A 19284-nucleotide genomic window follows, 5' to 3' on the forward strand; every position below is an offset into this window, starting at 1 on the left:
TTCCAGCACTTTTCATTTGGCAAGTCTGGAAGACCAGCAAGCTGATCAGCTAAACCAGTTGAGCACAAACTTGGCCAGGCTGGAAGATCAGCTTGAAGAGGCTGGGGAAACAGCTGAGACCAGGTAAGGACACCAAACCAGTTTATGCTGGTTTAAGTTGCTTTATTAGCAAGGAAACTTGATTTGGGGTCCAAAACCAAAAGTGTTTATTTACTAAATACATCAAATTTAAATATCATGTTTAAAGTGCCATCTGCATCACATGCAATGCAATCCACTATTGGTTTACTGAAACTTACCAAATCGATCAAACTCAATGCTGCTGCATTGTGATTGGCTGAGGCTCCATGGACAATAGAAGACTGAACCTCCCTCTCTGATGTTGGGCTGGCTGGTGTTGGCTTTGGGTGCTCCAACTATAATGCTCACACTGTTCAAAAAGAGAAAAGATGAAGGAAGCTGTTAGCATGCTAATAAGACTGTCTGCAATGTGTATCAGAAAGCAAGACAAGTATAACAGTGTCCTGATTCGCAAAAACCGGTGGAGAACTTTGGTAAAGGGTTTGGATTTTATAATCAACTTGAAGTGCAACCAGGAAGCTATCTGTGAAGAAACAGATATTCTTTATAATAATATTAGTCATTGTTACAAAAGACAGAGGAAACAGCTCAATATTACACTCATTATATTCTAATCTTATTAAAATATGAAAATGAAGGACCAGAAACTAGCCGAGAGATGATGACGATGTTTGAGGAAATGGACTGGCTCCTAATCTACCATACAGTGCTGTATTAAGTAGCATTGTGGCCATGTGCAATCATTAGTAACTTTGACAACATGTGACTACCAACACACACAAATACACTTACGCACACACTTGGGAGCTCTTTCCCAAGTATCTATTCTGGTCCCTAGATATGGCTCGGGTTTCTCCTTCAATGTAAGTCTATGGGTTATTTTTTCACCCATTTTAATCACCCACTAGGTGAAAATCATAAGTCAGATCACTTAGATAAGTAATAGGACAACTCTCCTCAACAAACCACATGAATTGAAGTATCATTCACGACTACAGTACAAATGATGTGGGACGGGTTGCGCACTGAAGTTTAATACTTGGGCTTATGGGGTATATTTAAATAAGCAAAAACATCAATATACTCCACACCAGCAATTTCTGTAAAATTTCAGGATTGGTTCTCTGGTATTGAGATCAGAGCAGACATTCAAAACTCTCCAAAAGTACCCAAAAGCAAGATTGCCACTCCTACCTACCCTGATCTTTTAATCAGTGTCTAAAATTCCTAGACCCGGCATGGATTGGTGCAGGGCCGCCATGACCTCACTTTCTGTAAACTTGCCATCATCTTTCCTGTCATTAAGGTCGGCATATTGAGAGATGGGGGGATGGGGGTGTGGAGGTGTTTGTCAGAGGGCACTAAGGGCAACTCATGGGGGGGAACATGGTGCAGGAAGAGAACACCCTTTCCTGCCCTCTGGGCTGGTCTCAGTGACGCGTAACAGAGGGCTCTCACAATGGCTGCATTCAGCAACCCTTTGGTCAGCCATGGAGACTTAAGCCCACTTTAGATGCTCTACAGAGATAAAGTGATTTGGGTACAACCAGATGACCACTAAAGTCAAAAGAACAGAGCAAGCAGGGGACAGATTGTTCACTGAATCCTAATTGAGAAGGTTTACAGGCCGGTTACTTAAAAAAGAAATGTGCAACATAATAATTCATAATGAATGTTGGGTCATTCTTCACTACACATCCAAACCATTTTTAACACTTAAAGGGATAGTTCATGCATAAATGAAAATTCTGCCATCGTTTATCCACCCCCTTGTTGTTTCAAACCCAAATTACTTTCTTTCTTCCATGGGACACAAAAGGAGATGTTAAATGATAAAGCTCAGTCAACATTGACTTTTATTGCAACATTTTCCATACAATGAAAGTGAATGGTGACGGAGGATGTCATTCTTTAACATTCTACCCTAACTTCTTTCATGTTTCACAGGAAAAATAACTAATGAGTAATAGTAAATGAGAGTATTTTCATTTTTGGGTTGAAAAACTAAACACCAGTCAGTTGGTTAGGCAATTTGAAGGTGCAGTGTGTAATTGTTTTGCACCTAGCAGCACCGAAAATAATAGCAATTGATGACGTCATAGAAAATCCCAACAAATTTTGAACTGGAACTACTTTAAACTGAACTGAATTGAGTTAGACAGTACCTAATGTAAATTATTCAAAGCACTGAGAAAATTGCCAGATTACAAAAAAGATGGAACAAAAGGTGAACAGTTAAAAAGGGAAAACACTGTCTTGCTTTGACAACCATCTTGCTTGGTAATGGAGATCAATGATGGATCTGTGTCATGGAGAAACATTGTGCCAAAAGGTCAGTTTAAGGGCTATCTGCCATGTAGTGCTGATGATAAAAATACCACCCTTTTGCTTATGAACATCTTTCATACTTACCTTTTATTTATTGCTAGACAGCAAACATGATTATATCATAATGTGACCAATTTTGCAACAGTGGACCTTAAACCTAGATGTGTTAAATTGGAAAACCGGTATTGGCGCACTCATGACAGACACACTCTGAGACAAACACTGACACTAAACATGTTGCTAATCAGCAGACATAAACACCATTCTCGGTGTGCCGTTAATTAAGCGAATTGAATTAGTCTGAAATCCAGACTCAAATATTTTACCACCAAAATGCTAAGCTTGCTAGATGCTCACCACTGAGGCAAGGATGTCTTAACATGGTTAAACCCCCTCTTTTGAGGTCTGGTAATCAGACCAGAATCAAAGCTATAAAAATGAATGTGCGCACCAGAGATGTCATCTACTTAAAAGGAATAGTTCACGCAAAAATGACATTTTTTGATAATTTACTCACCCTCAGGCCATCCAAGATGTATTGGAACTTCTTTCTTCATCAAAACAGAATTTAAGATTTTTAGGATTTTTTTAGGCCTCCTCCTTTAAACAATGCAAGTGAATGTACTAAAAATTTTGACAGTCCAAAATGCATACCTAGGGTTAATCAAAATAATCCACACGACTCCAGTCGATAAATAAAGTTCTTCTGAACCCAAACGATTGATTATTTTTAGAAACAAAACATACTTTTTAACTACAAATGTTCACTTCTGTACATCTCTGTGACGCACGCTCATAAGAGGGATGACGTAAGAAAATAATTTTAGCCCTGAGGATTTTAGACAATGAAAAGAAACAAAAAGGTTGATATCTGAAAATTTTGTCATTGTCACGGCTCTCTCAGTGCTCCGCTCCTCATCACCTGATTTATAATTCACTGCACCTGCCCTCAATTCACTCGCTCATCACTGCCTGCATAATGCTCTCACGTAATATATATAGTAGTATATTTACCTGTCTGTATTTGCTCTTGATCTTCATCGATATTTATTTAGTGCTCATGCTGCTGTTTTGCCCGTTACCTCTTCTTCAGTTTGTGAAGCTTATCTTCTGTGTGATATCACCTGTACCATTGATCTCATTGTGTAAACCCTATGAATCTTAGTAAATGCTCTCGCACTTGGTTTCACTAACTTTGGGCAAGTTTAAAAACTTGCCCAACCTATACCATCAAAAAACAGAGTACATTCAATTGCATTGTTTAAAGGAGGAGGCCTGAATTGAATTCCTAAAAATCTTAAATTCTGTTTTGATGAAGAAAGAAACTCAGATACATCTTGGATGGCCTGAGGGCGAGTAGATTATCAGCAGATTTTCATTTGTGGGTGAACTATTCCTTTAAGTTGTGGCAAGAAATGTTGGGTGAATAGGCTGATAGTGCAAAACTAAATTGCACTAATGGTAAGAGGCTTAGGGACATCAGATTCCAAATGCTTGCCTTATTTCCCTCCTTCTCCTGCTTAAAACATTCTTCCACCCATTCCAAAATTAATTATCTTCCAGCTGTTTAGCTTATGTCTCTCGAACACTATTTTAATTGATTAAGCTTGCCAAGAAACCACATTGGCTGGTAGTGAAGGGGCACGGAAATCAGACAAAATACACAAACCTTGTATGCCACCATTAACATGGCAATGGCACAGCAAACAACAGTACTGCCACTGTTAAAGGCTACATAGCAAAACTGGGAATATCCAGGGAAGCTTTGTATACAACTTCATCACAAGCTTTTTCCCAACCCATGTGCGTCAAAAAAATAACAAAATCAATCAAGCTAACTGCAATTCAACATGTGTGCCAAGAATAATTCATTACCATCAGTCACTTCTGTAAGTAATTTTGTCATTTGTGATTATCCCACAGTTTCCCATGCTCACCAGACATATATTAACAAGACCATAATATTTAAGACTGATTGTAATTTGTAGTCTTAAGGACACTTTTAAAAATGTACACAAAGACTGAACAATCATCAAGCTATTCAGAGGCACATTGGCATTTGAATGTTGTTATTAGCACAAACGGTTATAGATAGCACACCATGTTCACAAAGATGATGTCGAACTGATCCAAAACAAAAGCCGAGTTCCAAAACGTATAGGGCTTTTCCACTGCACGGCAAAACTCCACTCGACTTTGCTCACGTTTTGGGGATTTTCCACTGTGGATAGTACCTGGTAATTTTTTAGTTCCAAGCGAGCCGAGCTGATAGTAAATGTGACATGAAAACCCTGCAGATCACTGATTGATCACTACCAGCCTCACAGGATTTACGACACAGGACATCAACCCGCTAGTTTTAAAGTTAGCTACAGCGATAGCAGTATCATTTGTTCACGTGACTTTCAAATTGCGACGAACAAAACAACGCAAAACGAAAAAGTCTTTCAGGAAGTGTCTCAGCTGTTGACCGCACACGGCTACCACTGGAGCTACCAACAGTGTAGGGAAAAGTTAAAAAGAGACTACAGGACCGTCAAGAAAAAGTGGAAGTAGTTCGACCAAATGGATGCTATCTAGACCGTGAGCAATGGGAGGGAGAGTGCCCTGGACTCACGATGGAGATGGTACGTTAACTTTACATGCTGCTTGAAAGCTTCACTTTATTTAGTTGATCAGCTACTGGAAAGCTTGCTTCTAAAACAGCCAGGCCAATTTGTGTAAAATCACCATGCAAACAACTGCTTTATGCAGCACAATGAACTACTAGCTAACAGCTAGCGGTCGTGTTATTGTTTATTGTTTTGTGTTGCGTTTAAGATGATGTCACGGCAGTAGAGGCAGCGCATCTATGACGATCAGCCTATAATCCCACCCACGTTGAGGCGCACTAAACAGCAGTGGAAAAGCAATCTCAGAAAAGTAAAGCAAGTAGAGTTGAGTCGAAAAGTGCAGTGGAAAAGTGTGGTTAGTTAGCCGCCTAAAGAGTCAGCATTTTAAGGCATCATGGGTGCACTCCAGATATGAAGCTTGTTCCAAAAGGTAGACAGCATGATTATGCTGCATGATTATGCTTGACCTAATTTTATGAGAGTAATGCATGTACACTTAGCAGAGAAGAAAACAATTTTAGTGAACATTTTAATCCAAGATGGCAGCAAAATGTTGATTGTAAGTCAACTTATTCAAAAATGTAATTAACTCTTTCCCCGCCAAACACGGAATTTTCCATGTTTTATGAAAAAACGCTTCCCCGCCAAACACAGAATTTTCCGGGTTTCCGTGTTTTAGGTGTTATACGGTAAGGAAGACCCCTGCGCATGTTTTGAAAGAGTACGCAACTCTTTGATCAAAGAAACAGACTGCGATCGTCTCAAACATGAAGAAATGGAGTATTGAGAAGCTCAAAATATCAGACATAAACATGCCTTTTTATCAGCTTTTTGTCTGAAATGTTGTTTTTGACAAAACCTACCTCTGTTCAAGTCGCAATAAAAAAGAACAAATGAAGATAAAATAAAATCGTTTTTTTGCCTAAAAGCAGAGGCTCAGATCTTTATTGTGATATATAGCATCTTCATATATTCATGGAAGAAAATATTCTGCGGGCCATTAAAATTTAGCGAAAATCGTCAAAAACCCTGGCGGTGGCTGGCAACTTTTTTAAAAAATGCTGGCGGGGAAAGAGTTAAAAAGTTAAAATGATTAAACAAAAAATATTTAAACAAATGTACTCTATATGCGTGTTCTATGACGTGTGAATGATTTGTTTTTGGGTGTTTTCTCTTGTAAGGCAACAGTGAGCATTAACATAGTTGCCAGTCTGTCTCAGTATCGTTAAGCAACTAATAATGAGACAAAAATAAATGGGCTAAAGAAGCTCTTCTGCAGCCCCTGTCTGCTCTGTTGAGCCGATCTGCACGTGCTCTGTTCTGCTGTCTGGGAGCTGTGGTCAAAAGATGATGAGCAAAGCAGTGACCGCTGGGTCAGCTGGAACTGAGGGACGAAAGCTCACTTACACAGCTGGCATGCCAAAAGCCCTGAAAAGAACTGCAAAGAAATGGAGGAAGACAACCGTAACTGTCACCAAATTTCTTTGTAATAATAATTATTATTATTATTAAACCTCAGATGATAATGAAAGAAAACTGGGAGGTTGGATTTAAGATGGTTACTTTAGAATAAGTATGACATTTAAATGATTTCATACCCATTAATTATTAAAAAGATTACCCTGCTGAAAGAACCAGCTAAAGGTGCCACACCCCTCTAAAACCAGCAAAAAGAACAGTCTGACCAGCTTGAGACTATCCAACTCAAGGTATGTTTCTTCTGAAAGGTAAACTTATCCACTGCATTAAAACTGAATAAACACTGGAGATTAACTAGTTGAAAGTAGTGACACTACTAGCATCTAACTACTAATTTCAGTAGCAAGATAGTAATACAGATATTTTCAATTTAGTTTAGCTTTTTTCTAACAAGTAATAGTTTAGTGTGATAAAATGCTACCACACTGGTAGGCCTAATCAACACACTGCATTGTGCACATAGCTTCCCTGAAACAGGGTAAAATAGCATCCATGGCTAAATATGGATCTGCCTGTTTGCATGAAAAAATATGTCACAATCAGCCACAGTTCCAACAGTACAACGTCATGGCCTTGTAAAACAAATTCCAGGCAATGCCTGCTGCAAGGTTTTGCCGGCTTGGAATAGTCGTTAAAACTGCACACATGCCCTCAATTGTTAATCTGATAAACACCCCCACCCCATTTTACACAGGCACATTTTAATGTCACCACAAAAACATTTCCTCTCAGAGGATATTTCCACCATAAGGGGAGTCAAAATCAACTAAACCAGGTGCTGAGGGGTCAGCCAGATCTAGAAAATTTAACTTGACTCATAAAGAGCAGACGAGCACCGTATTATTCACTATGCCAGTTAATGTATGCCAGATCGATGTACTCAATGTAGTTCAAAAGGTGCACTTAGTGTTCTGTTAGTATGTTGGAATACAGTCTAAAGGCATTTTTCCATGTCCAGTTCCATCTCGTGCACAGTCTTTCAGAGTATACTCTTTTGACCTCAAGCCTATATGGACACATTTGATGCGAAGACCGTTTAGTGATACACTTTTAGCACCATGCCGATGGCACGTGTCTACTAGGATGCACATAGACAGTGCGCGCTACTTGACCGATGACAAAATTTGCTCCGATACCACAATTTGGGCTTCGGTACGATACCAGCCCTGGAACCTCTGTATCGATACTAAATCTATACTATAATCAACAAATAAAAAGCCTCAGAGTTTTTATGAAATTACACAGAAAATGACTTAATAATTAAAAGAACTGCATCATGTCAGATTCAAATTGTGTTTTCCATTTTTATTTTTCTGGATTCCATGTTAAATGATTTAATTAAATGTTATGATAAAATTATTTTTAATTAAATTGATACATACAGTTTTAATCAAATAAAAAAATATTTGTATTTATTTTTTTACAAAATGTTATGCTTCACAGAGCTTCACAGTATTAATGAAAACAATCAGATTATCTGTGGCACAAGGCTGCAACTGTTTGTGATATTGCTTACAGATATTAATAATAATAATACAATAATTTAATATTACATAATTGTTATTATGAGTATAATTGCTACTTTTTGAATATGACATTTTTATACAGTGGTTATATTTTTCTGTCTTCAATTTCATGCATCCATTTGAACAGAGCTTTCATGTTAGCGGGACGTTTATTTTGACAGACTTGAGTTCTTCCTGTTTTTTGGGTTAGTTATATCATGCTTCCCGTTAATGCTGGGATATTCCCATTGCAACTCTCGAGCTGAAATCTCAGAGCTGCATCCAAGGAGTTAATTTAATTGTTAACAGCCATTTATTCTCTAAATACACTGCATGAAAATTAAGCACCACTATTTTATTGGGTGTTCACAAAGACGAATAAGTTCTTGCAACAAAAAAAAAACATTTAGCTCACCATCGGACAATTTGGTAGATCTTAGTAGCCATTCAAATATAAAAAACGTATAATGTGTCAAATTTATGCTAAGGCATCATAAATGCTAATTCATACTTACTGAGCGAAAAGGCTTCATTAGAGTGCCTAAAAAGATTATGACAAAATCCGCTAGGGTGTTTGTTTGGGGATATTTCTCCTGTACATCCCTTGAAGCCTTGATCTTTGAGAACTTGACTAGTTAAAGAGCACTGATAATTTGTTAAAACGAATAATCTGTGTAGCTTGGACTTGAATTTTTAATTAAGTTTTAATGTATTTTTCTTTTCATAATTTTTAAATAATGTTGCACACTATGTGTTGCATATACATAGACTTTGTTCATCTATAGTGCTTAAGATCATTCTGGTGAATTTTTTGTTGCCTTTTTTTCATTGTATCAATTAGGTTTAAAGAGCAAACTACAGTTCTTTCAGGAGAACCAATAACCGGAAAATACTCTGGAATATGCATCCAGACAGTGTACTCAGCAGGCAAGACCAAGCCATGTCATTCAACTGCCACATTTTCGTAAGTGCTGATACAACACTTTAAAGCACCCCACAACATTGACATAAACACAGAGTGTGGTTGTACCTCTTAAATCTCCTGATACCAAATTGCAACCCCAGCCCCCAAAGAGCTATAATTCACACATTCACCAAGACCAGTTAACTTCCCAAAGCAAGCTGCAACTGTTGACATCTCTGAGAGAGATTTCTCAGCATGGAGTCTCCTTCTTCGCACTTGAATATAGTAAGAGGGGCCATCAGGGGGCAAACAATTAGCATCAATCGCTCATTTTTACATGCTATGCCTCATGTCCATTGTTTTTTTAATCCTGCAGGCAATAAACAGACCATCTAAATGAAGGCTGACTTGACTTTCATTGTCGTTGCTTGCCCAGCAGGGGCCATTCAATCCTGATCCACCAGAACAGACCAAGAGATAATGATCTACCCAAAGTGTCCATCAGGACAAGGGACAATAGAGATCTTCTCTACTCTATGCATCAATCCAAGGCCATTATGGAGTCTAAAGGGTAAATGTCTGCAAAGCTGACTGGGCTATTTGTTCTACCATGATCGAACACATGCCTGTTTTTCCACCAGGGCACAAAAAGACCATCACACACAAGACCCTTTTATACAAGCCTGCCAGGTCTAACCAGGCCATAAAAAGCAGACAACTCACAACGGTAAAGACAACCTAACCCATAGTCTCCCAATCAGTTGTACCCATTAACCTGTAATGTAGCAGACTCTAATTTTACCACAGACCAACCTGATAGACAGCACCATTGGTGCCAAATGTCATGGGTGAAAAGAGCTCAATGAGGTTTTATCAAGAAGTGAATGATCCAAAAACATGAATAAATAAATACAGATTCAAGTCACATGGAAAAGTTTTGCTACTGAACATAGCAAACCTTTTCTACCATTGCACAAAGGCCTCTATTGTACCGACTCCATGGAAAACACCAGTCGTCACAGGGAGAACCTTGGTGAAGAATAGCTTGGCAGCCAACATACACACACCCAGCTGGACGCAAGACGGCAGACAACAGACAGCCTAATCCATGGAGGAAGAGCAGAAATGATCAACTACAAATGGAATCCAACCAGGTAGTGCTTAAGAGGTTGAAAGGGAAAACATGTCTGTATTTAGCAAAGGCAAACTTACCCAACATCCCAAGTAAATATTGATCTAGCAATGACCCTCTTATAGAGGGTAATCTTCATGAGAGTGATGACCAAAGCTGAAGATAACCTACTATACACCATGTCAGGGCCAAACCATCTATGATGTCATTTAAATGTACCATTTCCTGCAAACACATGGTACATGATCAGAACAGTTTCTGCAGGTTTGTAGCCAAGGCAACTTGGTAAACCTCAACTTTGAGAATATTTGGGTAATAAAATATACAGGGGCAGGTGAGAAATGTAGAATCTTTATACAATAATATTCCTGCCAAGAATGGTCACATTGTGGTTGTAAATGTGTTGCTTTTGGCCAATACTGCAGACAGTACCGCTCCGACGATTCAACCGCAAGCTTCAAACAGTCGCCAACAATCATCAAACAGCAAAAACAGTCTTTCGAACATCATAAACATCAAAGGAATTTATGCATATTAACACATTATTTTCTGAAAACAACACTTATGTGGAGCCAAGCAAATCCCAGCAGAAGCACAGATACTGGGGTTTTGTTTCCATTGTTGCTAAATTCTAAACATTTAAAATAAAAGGTATTTCATTTCTGACATTCAGCCCTAAGACAGAGACACCTTTTAGGGTGGCTATGGCTCAGTTGGTAGAGCGGATCAGCCACTAATCGCAGGGTTGGTGGTTCGAATCCCGGTCCACACGACCCGAAGTGTCCTTGGGCAAGGCTAGCACCTTACATAGCAGCTTTGCCGCCATTGGTGTATGAATGTGTGTGTGAATGAGTCACAGTGTAAAGTGCTTTGAATACCATTAAGGCTTAAAAAGGCGCTAGCACCTTACATAGGCTTTTATCTAAAGCGACTTAAAGTGCACTTATTACAGGGACAATTCCCCTGGAGCAACATGGAGATAAGTGCCTTGCTCAAGGACACAATGGTGGTGGCCGTGGGGATCAAAGCGGGGACCTTCTGATTAACACTTATGTGCTTTAGCCCACTACGCCATCACCACTCTAATTCAAAGTTAATCAAAAGCTTAAAGTGCATGTAAACTCTGAAAAGAATGCGATGGCAAAATTTTTGGATGCTTGTTGCAATAATTGACTAAAAGATATTTAAATTCCACTCAGTCGAAGACATGAGACTTTCAAGAACCAACCTCAGTTCTTAAAGACAAATTACGGTTGTATGCCAGGCTATCCCGGGGAGGCCCCTACAGAATACTGTGCTGTTCTTCTCTCCATGTTCATTGGCCATACATTTCTCCTTCATATATAGAGCTGATAGATCGTGAACCCTGTCCTCAGGCTGTTCTCTGTGGTGGTCTGCACACTTCTTCTAATTCTAATAATGCGTGCCAAGGAGTCCTACTCTCCTCAGACTATACATGCCCCAGTGGAGCCAGACTAGGGAGTATATACACAGATGTAAAAAGAAATAGAGGGTGTGAGAGATTGAGAGAGAACAGGTAGGACAGATAATTTATACCTCACACTAGATACTTCATTTTGAAGGAACATAAAGTCTTCAGACAGCAGGTTGATGCTGTTCTACTAAAGTGTGGTAGAGCCTTTTCCATCCCACTATGGCTTTGATGAATACAACTACAACATGGAAACGTTGCTCATAACCAGGCCCAAACTGAATCTGTTGCCCAAAAGTTGACTTCTTTCGCAAAGTTCTACACATCTCCTGACCCTTGCATGTTCGTTTATCAAACATTTCAGCTAATTTAGATGCTTTCAGCTACTAATAAGAAAGTAGTACTCCCAGCTCTGTTTAACATATGTTATGCATTCTGCATAGAGATGACAGATATCAGTTTCGGCTGACAAAGGCAATTAAATTTGCATGCTGTGTGTAAAAGAAAATAATAATATTATAATACATTTTATTTGTAATGAGCTTTTCTCATACCAACAGCACATGCCTGAAAGGGAAGTTTCAGGGAAGCTACATGCACAATGCAGTATGACAAAAACCAGTGTGGTAGTGCGTTTTATCACAGTACACTGTTACATGTTAGAAGTAGATGATAAAACAGAAATTCCAAAAATAAGGCAAATAAGCAATTGAGTAGATAGATACACAGCCGATTAAGCTGGAGTCAGTTGTAAATCAATATTAGCCATTTTAAAAAGATTCACTTTTAAAAGTTTCTTAAAGCTATTCAACGTGAGAGCATTTTTAATAACAAGAGTCAGAGAACTCGATAACCTTTGGGCAGTAAAAGAAAAAACCTCTGGAGAGTAAAGGAGCCAGCAGAATGGAGAGTGAGAAGATGTGTAAGATTTAACAAGATCACAGAGGTAAACTGGAGCTGTCATACATGCACTGCTTAGTATGTTAAAATAAGAAAAACAATACATGCATGTATGAGAAGCCAATGAAATTGAATTAGTATAGAAGTAATGTGTTGATGTGGTGGTATATACTGTAGGTGAAAAAAAATAAAAAATATCACCAAAATTCTTACTGTATTGTAACTTTTTAATAGATTTTCCAGGCAACGTTTCTAGATGATAAAGTTTAAGCAGTTTTTAAAATACTTTTGATGTCTGCTTCAAATCAGCATACAAGATAACTCCATGGTTGTGTGCTTGAGTAGAGGGGAACACCAAGCTGTTATCAACTGTAAAAATGGAAATTATCACAATTATGAGTAGCTGCTAGAAGAAGAAAACAAATTGTCTCTTGTGTGAAATTCCTTTGAATTGGGTGACAATGACAGCAGAGTTGCAATCGTTTCCTTTAGAGGTCGGCGATTAATCATTAGGCAGGAGCATCTGTGGGCAGCCTAGTGTTGTTGTGGAACACGTGTTCGACGCACACTGCCCCTAGAGTCATTTTCCAGTAGAGTGAGCAGACCTCATCCAGTGCCAAAGGAAGGAGCTAAGTTCCTTGTAGAAAACGGTAAGGATTAAATTTGTATAACTACTTTATAATTAATTAAAAATTTTTGATATGTTACTGCCAACTTCAAGAAAAAATGTGAAAAATGCGCTAGGCGACATGACGTTCGGCTACTTTGGATATTGATAGCGTAGTTGAAGTTGCATTATCACAGCAGAAGGGTTGCTATCATGTCACAATAAGTAAGCAAGAATTTTGCAATTACAGACAGTGAATCTGAGACTTTTATTTGTTCTGTTTGTGTGTCTTATATTTGAGAGGGTTGTCACACAATGCAGAGAAATAAGTAATAAAAAAGATACCAATGCACTATAGGCTATTGAAGGACTGGCTTTGGTAAGCTCGGACGTTATCGGTTCTGCTGTCGGTACTGGAGAAATTAAGAAAATTAATTTATTATTGCTATAAAGAGAAAGTTATTTTATCTCGCCAGCCATTTCTATGTATAATAATATGAAACCATTTATCTGTGATGCAATTTAGCTATTTGCAGTCAGAGAGAGAGAGAGATCTCGTTCATGCGGTGCCACAGCAAGCACAACAAGAGCCCTGCTTAATGAGTGACGACGGAGGACAGAACTAAACATTCAAACGTAGCCTGGATTAGATCTGGGATATTAGTCTGATTTTATTTTAGATTTCGCCTTCCAAAGATTATAAAAGAATATTTATACATAAGCCGCATTCTGTCTAGCTTAACTTCCTTCCCTTCACAGCGGTGCACTGACATTTCTCCCTAAAACTCAAACTTAACATCAGAATCAGCACGATCGGTGATTGTTGTAAAATGCAGTCTAGCTACTCTTGTTAAATTGCAGGACGCATTTAATAATAAAAAGAGCGCAAGAGATACCGTTCCCAAGGCGGCGCGTGCTCCGATACTGACCACAACGAGACAAACAATGTATAGGCTACTTTGGGTTTCATGTGCGCGTCTAAACCATCAACTATACACAAAAATATGTCAAAACGACCGGCTTGGAGATTCACTTAAACACAGTTTATTTCTTAAATGGACGTAGTTATGGAAATAGTTGGGAGAAAATATGGCGCATCAGGAGCCTATTAGACTCGGTCTTAAAGGGGAAGCAGTCTAATAAACATGCTGACGATTGAGCCATTACTGCGAATCAAACAACAAAAGGCAAAGAGAAAATCACTTACAGCTCTTGAATGAATCACTTCTGCATTAATCTATCTATCTATCTATCTATGATAAACTATGCAGTGTTATTTTACAATTGATTACTTTATTAGATTTCTTTTTAGACCACACCTGAACAGTAATGTTAGTAGACCTTCCTGAAATTAAATCACTGTGCCTATATAACGTTTATCTTTGTGTAATTGTTTATCTTTTGTTTAATATATATATATATATATATATATATATATATATATATATATATATATATATATATCAAAAGAACCGTTAAGAATACCTTTAAAGTACCGGATCGATAAGCAGAATTGGTAAGAGTAGTAATACCATTAAAACCTTAACAATACCCATCCCTAGTTTATGCCTGTGCTTCTCTTGGATGCTCTGAATATTGGATTACGTGTCTGGATTGCCCCTTAATTAAAGCTGCATTTGGATCTCAACCTTCGTGTCTCGGAGCAGTTCGTAACACCTGCTTTGTTTATTCAATATATTTGTTATACATTATTTATACAATATCTTAAGTAATTATTTGTGTTACATTTTATCTTTCAAATAAAAGGTTCAAATAAGAGGTTAAAGACAAGCACATATCGGCCAAATATCGGCCAAAATAAATCGGCAGCATTAATCGGCCATCGGCCGACTCGGATTTCAAAAGATCGGCATCGGCCTGAAAAAACCCATGTCGGTCGACCTCTAGTTTCCTTTGAGCTACTTGGCATGTAACTGTATTGCATCACGTACAGTGACAGAAAACTAAGAAATACATATTCTATAGAGTGCTTGGAAAGAAAAGCTCCAGATATTGAACATTCCTTCACACTCTTACTCAGCCTACATTATCAGGCCCATCACTTCCTGTCTATCCTCCTACATGAGGAGTGAAAAGTTCAAATGAAGTAATCGTCGAGAGAGCCACAGCTCATAAGAAGCTCATAGACCAAGGCACTGCGAAGAAGGTGGGGTACGGTCTAGAGTAGAGGAGGTATACTGGGTGAGGGGTTTAAACACCATGTGGAATTACATCATCGGAGACCCAGAATGGAGAACCTCACGCATATAGGTGAGCTCACACACAAGGGCATGCACACACAATCCTCTGACTCATTCAGCTATGCGTCATGAGCTAAATCATCCACTGCATCTGAATATATGCCAGACAGACACCCAGAGCAGACTGCAAGAGCAGTCTGCATTTCTCCGAAGAGAAATGCAGACTACGACAACAAAAGAGTAAAAGCAACTAGATTTTTACATTTTCTTAACAGAAAGTGAGTGATGCTTGCCCATACAAAACTTACCGCTACAATGCTAGGGTGTTCTGGATGTTTACTTACTGGCCCAATGGTCTATAATACTCAGATCCCAAGATATGGCTCAGGTCCCTCCTTTCGTGTAATTCTTAATCTCTCAATAAACTGCATGATTTAAGGTATCATTACTGACTGCATTTTAAGTAATGGGGACTAGTTACATGCCAAAACTTAATACTTAAGAGTTCGGGTTAGAGTTAACAAACCCCTAAGCCCAAGTATGAGCAAAATTAAGTGATGCTTACCTGACTCTAAAAGAGTAAAGTAAAAGACCAATAAAAAAAACACAGGTGGACAAGAGTCACTGAAAATAACGTTCCAATGGAAACCAGAGCCAGCATAAGCCCACTCTGACAAAGGCCCCTCTACAGCTGTGCACAGCCAGACGCAGTCTATCAGACAAAAACACAGATGTAGATGGCTGATTGTGGCATGTTCTAGTCAAGGCATGTGAGAGTTAATGATTACAGCAATCACACCACTGAACAGAGCCGTCCAGCTGTCTGCCACATAAAAACAGAGAAAGTTTGGGAAACCCAAAAGATTAGCATTGTGATTGAATGACATCACTCAAAGTTGATTTCCCCCAAGATGGCCACAGAGATGATATCTTTTGGTGGAAAGTGATCATGTGGTCTGGGAGGCTTGACTTGCAATCACAGTTAGATTACATTGGTTCTCCATTCAACAAACTATTTCCATTCTGATCTGTGCCAATAATAGATAGCTATTAATATTTAAAGGTACATATTCTACCTTTAAAAAGTCTGGACACACTTGACTGAATTTGTGTTTTATTATCTTGTAAGCCTTTTTAACTAAAGGCTTATGCATTCATAAATGTTTGACATTTGTATTGTGGACATATATTAATTGGGAACTGTTTTTATTTTTATTTTTTAAATTGAGGAGTTGGACCAGATAGCATTCATTGAAACTCCTTCAATCCTATTTAAAAGAAGCATCTCAGGTGGCACCTCATGAATTTGGTTAAAGGGATAGTTCACCCAAAAATGAAAATTCTCTCATCATTTACTCACCCTCAGGCCATACCAGATGTGTATGACTTTCTTCTGCAGAACATAAAGATTTTAGAAGAATATTTTAGCTCTGTAGGTCCTCACAAAGCAAGTGAATGGGACCAAAATTCTGAAGCTCAGAAAAGCACATAAAGGCAGCATAAAAGTAATCCATTCAACTCCAGTGGTTTAATCCATGCCTTCAGAAGCGATATGATAAGTGTGGATGAGAAACAGACCAATATTTGTCCTTTTTACTATAAATCTCCATTTCTACATTCTTCTTTTATTTTTGGCTAGTTGCATTTTTCAATCATATCGCCACCTATTGGACAGGGAGGATAATTTACAGAAGAAAAAAAGATTTAAATAATGATCCGTTTCTCTTCCACACTTATATCGTTTCTGAAGACATGGATTTAACCACTGAAATTATATTTATGTGCTTTTTGGAGCTTTGAACTTTTATTACACATTCACTTGCATTGCCTGGACCTAAAGAGTTGAAATATTCTTGTGTTCAACAGAAGAAAGAAAGTCATACACATCTGGGATGGCATAAGGGTGAGTAAATGATGAGATAATTTTCATTTCTGGGTGAACTATTCCTTTAAGTCAATGCCCAGAGTTTGCAAAGCTTTAAACTAAGCAAAGGGAAGCCACTTTGAAGAAGTTATATATATATTTATTTGGTCACAACATAATTGTCATACTTCCATTTGTATAATTTCAAAGTTTTGCGGTGTTTACTCTTATTCTAAAGTGTGGCAAACAATAATTATAAAGAATGAGTATTGTGTGTCCAAACATTTGACTGGAATTATGCAAATCTAGTTGATCAACTAATTTACATCATAAGAAACTAGATCAGTTAAAAATGAATTGGATATGGATATCTGCAATTAAGCACTGGCAACCGATCAGAGACCTTTACCATTCTACTTATCAGGGTTCAACTCAAAAAGGTTCTTCATAATCTACCAAAGGTCATCTTTTAGGAGTTGGAGATTCTCCTGATAGATTATATAGACTGTGCAATGGCTTTAAGTGGTCATAACATGTGCAATCAAGGATAAGTATGGGGGCAATCTTTATTCTCCCCGAAGAGAGCCATTCTCCAGTACTCTCCTTACCTCATGACATCACCGGTACATTCACTTATGTACTATATACTGTATGTAAACACAATCGTGCCAATAAAGTACTTTTAAATTGAAAAATTGAATTGTAAAGCCACCAGAATTGCCACTGACAGGGGGATGAGTGTCATCAGGTGCTTGCATGCATACAAACACACATGCACACACACTTCAGGCTCACACTATGACTGTATAAACACTAAACCACACTTTTAGGACAGCCGCTTCCCAACTGTGCCAATATGCTTTGATCTAAATGGCAGTGACCACTTTGGGTAGGAACTGTAAACAACAGTTGGGGGAATAGTTTCATTGCCCCCTAATCTGAGTGTGAAAAAAACATTATCTATTGAACTCTTATCAGTAGTGAGCCTGTGAGAAGGGATGAGTCAATGAATGTAATTACCATACAAAGGTTTGTATGTTAGAATAAGGGCTAAACAAGACGTTCCCTCATATTTGTAAATAAACATGTCTCTATTTGTATTGAAATGACACTGATCTTTATACTGGGGCATTATTCTTCAAGAGTAGCTCAGCTCAACTACAAAGACCAAAAAGGTGTCACTAAAAGATGTGACCAATCACCAGCACAGGTGGCAACTTTTCCTGCAGATCACCGTTATTTTAAACAAACTTCAGTTACAATTCCTCACGTATGCTGTTAAAACACATATTTGTCAATGTGCCAACTATACGTGGATAAATGATGCGTGCGCGTGCTTAGCAGATCTTAGTAACTGAGTTGGACTTTGTATGCACGGCGCCTCCAAACCTTTACATGTTGCAATATGTGCGCTAAAACAACAACTTACCTTGACTCAACCGTGTAAAAGTCCACCGAATACCCAAAATAACTGCCATTGGGTCCGTTATACACAGCAGGATTCTCCACATCCAAGTTGAAGGCAACAGACAAAGGTAGAAGAAGCATCAGTAGTGAAAGTCCTATTGGAGAGCATCGCGAGTTGTGCACAGCCGCCGAGGTCTTTGAACGGTGCCTTTTGGAACCCATAATAATCGATATCAAAATCCACCTATTTGAAGAAACTTCTTTTTAAACAAAAGCGGGTCACTAGGTCGGAATCCACCTGAGATCGTACTCTGTAGATGTCGCCTCACGCTAATCTCATGCCTGAGTGAAATGTACCAGTTTGCTCAGTATTTTTCCAAGCGCTCCGTTGCCGTTCGTCTATCTTCCCCGTCTCCACTCTGCGTCCTCCCTCCTGCCTAATTGAAGGGGTATTAGGAGGAGGGAGTTCAGTTCTTCCACTCATGACAAACTCATGTAGAGGTGGAGCTAAGAGCACAATTCACAAAGTGGGGAAATATCCTGAAAAAGTAAACTAGATAGTTAGTTCTTGGTCAGAAGAATATTGATTAATATAGCTTGCTGCGCACAGTCAGAAATAATCAACGCAACGCACATACAGAAAGACAAGTAATGCACTATATAGACATAGTGGGCTTGTACATAAAAATAACTATTTGCTTTTATTGTTGATGCGCATTATATTATGAACAATGCTTTTTGAGCTTTTCAATAGGATGCGTAATTTGGAGACATAAACCTGTCCAAGAGTTTTTCTGTCCACTCGAAGGACTCTGCATATTTGTCATAGATA

At 38.5% G+C, this 19284-nt stretch overlaps 1 protein-coding gene across 1 annotated transcript in view; it reads right to left on the reverse strand.

Annotated features, from left to right (window-relative positions):
- Positions 1–18870, reverse strand: part of LOC127628515 (integrin alpha-5-like) — a 69674-nt gene extending 50804 nt beyond the window's left edge. The window contains exons 1-2 of the mRNA XM_052105309.1: positions 18475–18870; positions 300–430 (exon numbers count right to left, since the gene is read on the reverse strand). Of these exons, the coding sequence (XP_051961269.1) occupies positions 300–430; positions 18475–18674 (331 nt within the window). The 5' untranslated portion in view covers positions 18675–18870. The remainder of the gene's footprint in view (positions 1–299; positions 431–18474) is intronic.
- Positions 18871–19284: the final 414 nt, after the last annotated feature.

This window comes from Xyrauchen texanus, chromosome 35 (genome assembly GCF_025860055.1).
Source record: "Xyrauchen texanus isolate HMW12.3.18 chromosome 35, RBS_HiC_50CHRs, whole genome shotgun sequence".
In the NCBI taxonomy this organism is placed as follows: Eukaryota; Metazoa; Chordata; class Actinopteri; order Cypriniformes; family Catostomidae; genus Xyrauchen; species Xyrauchen texanus.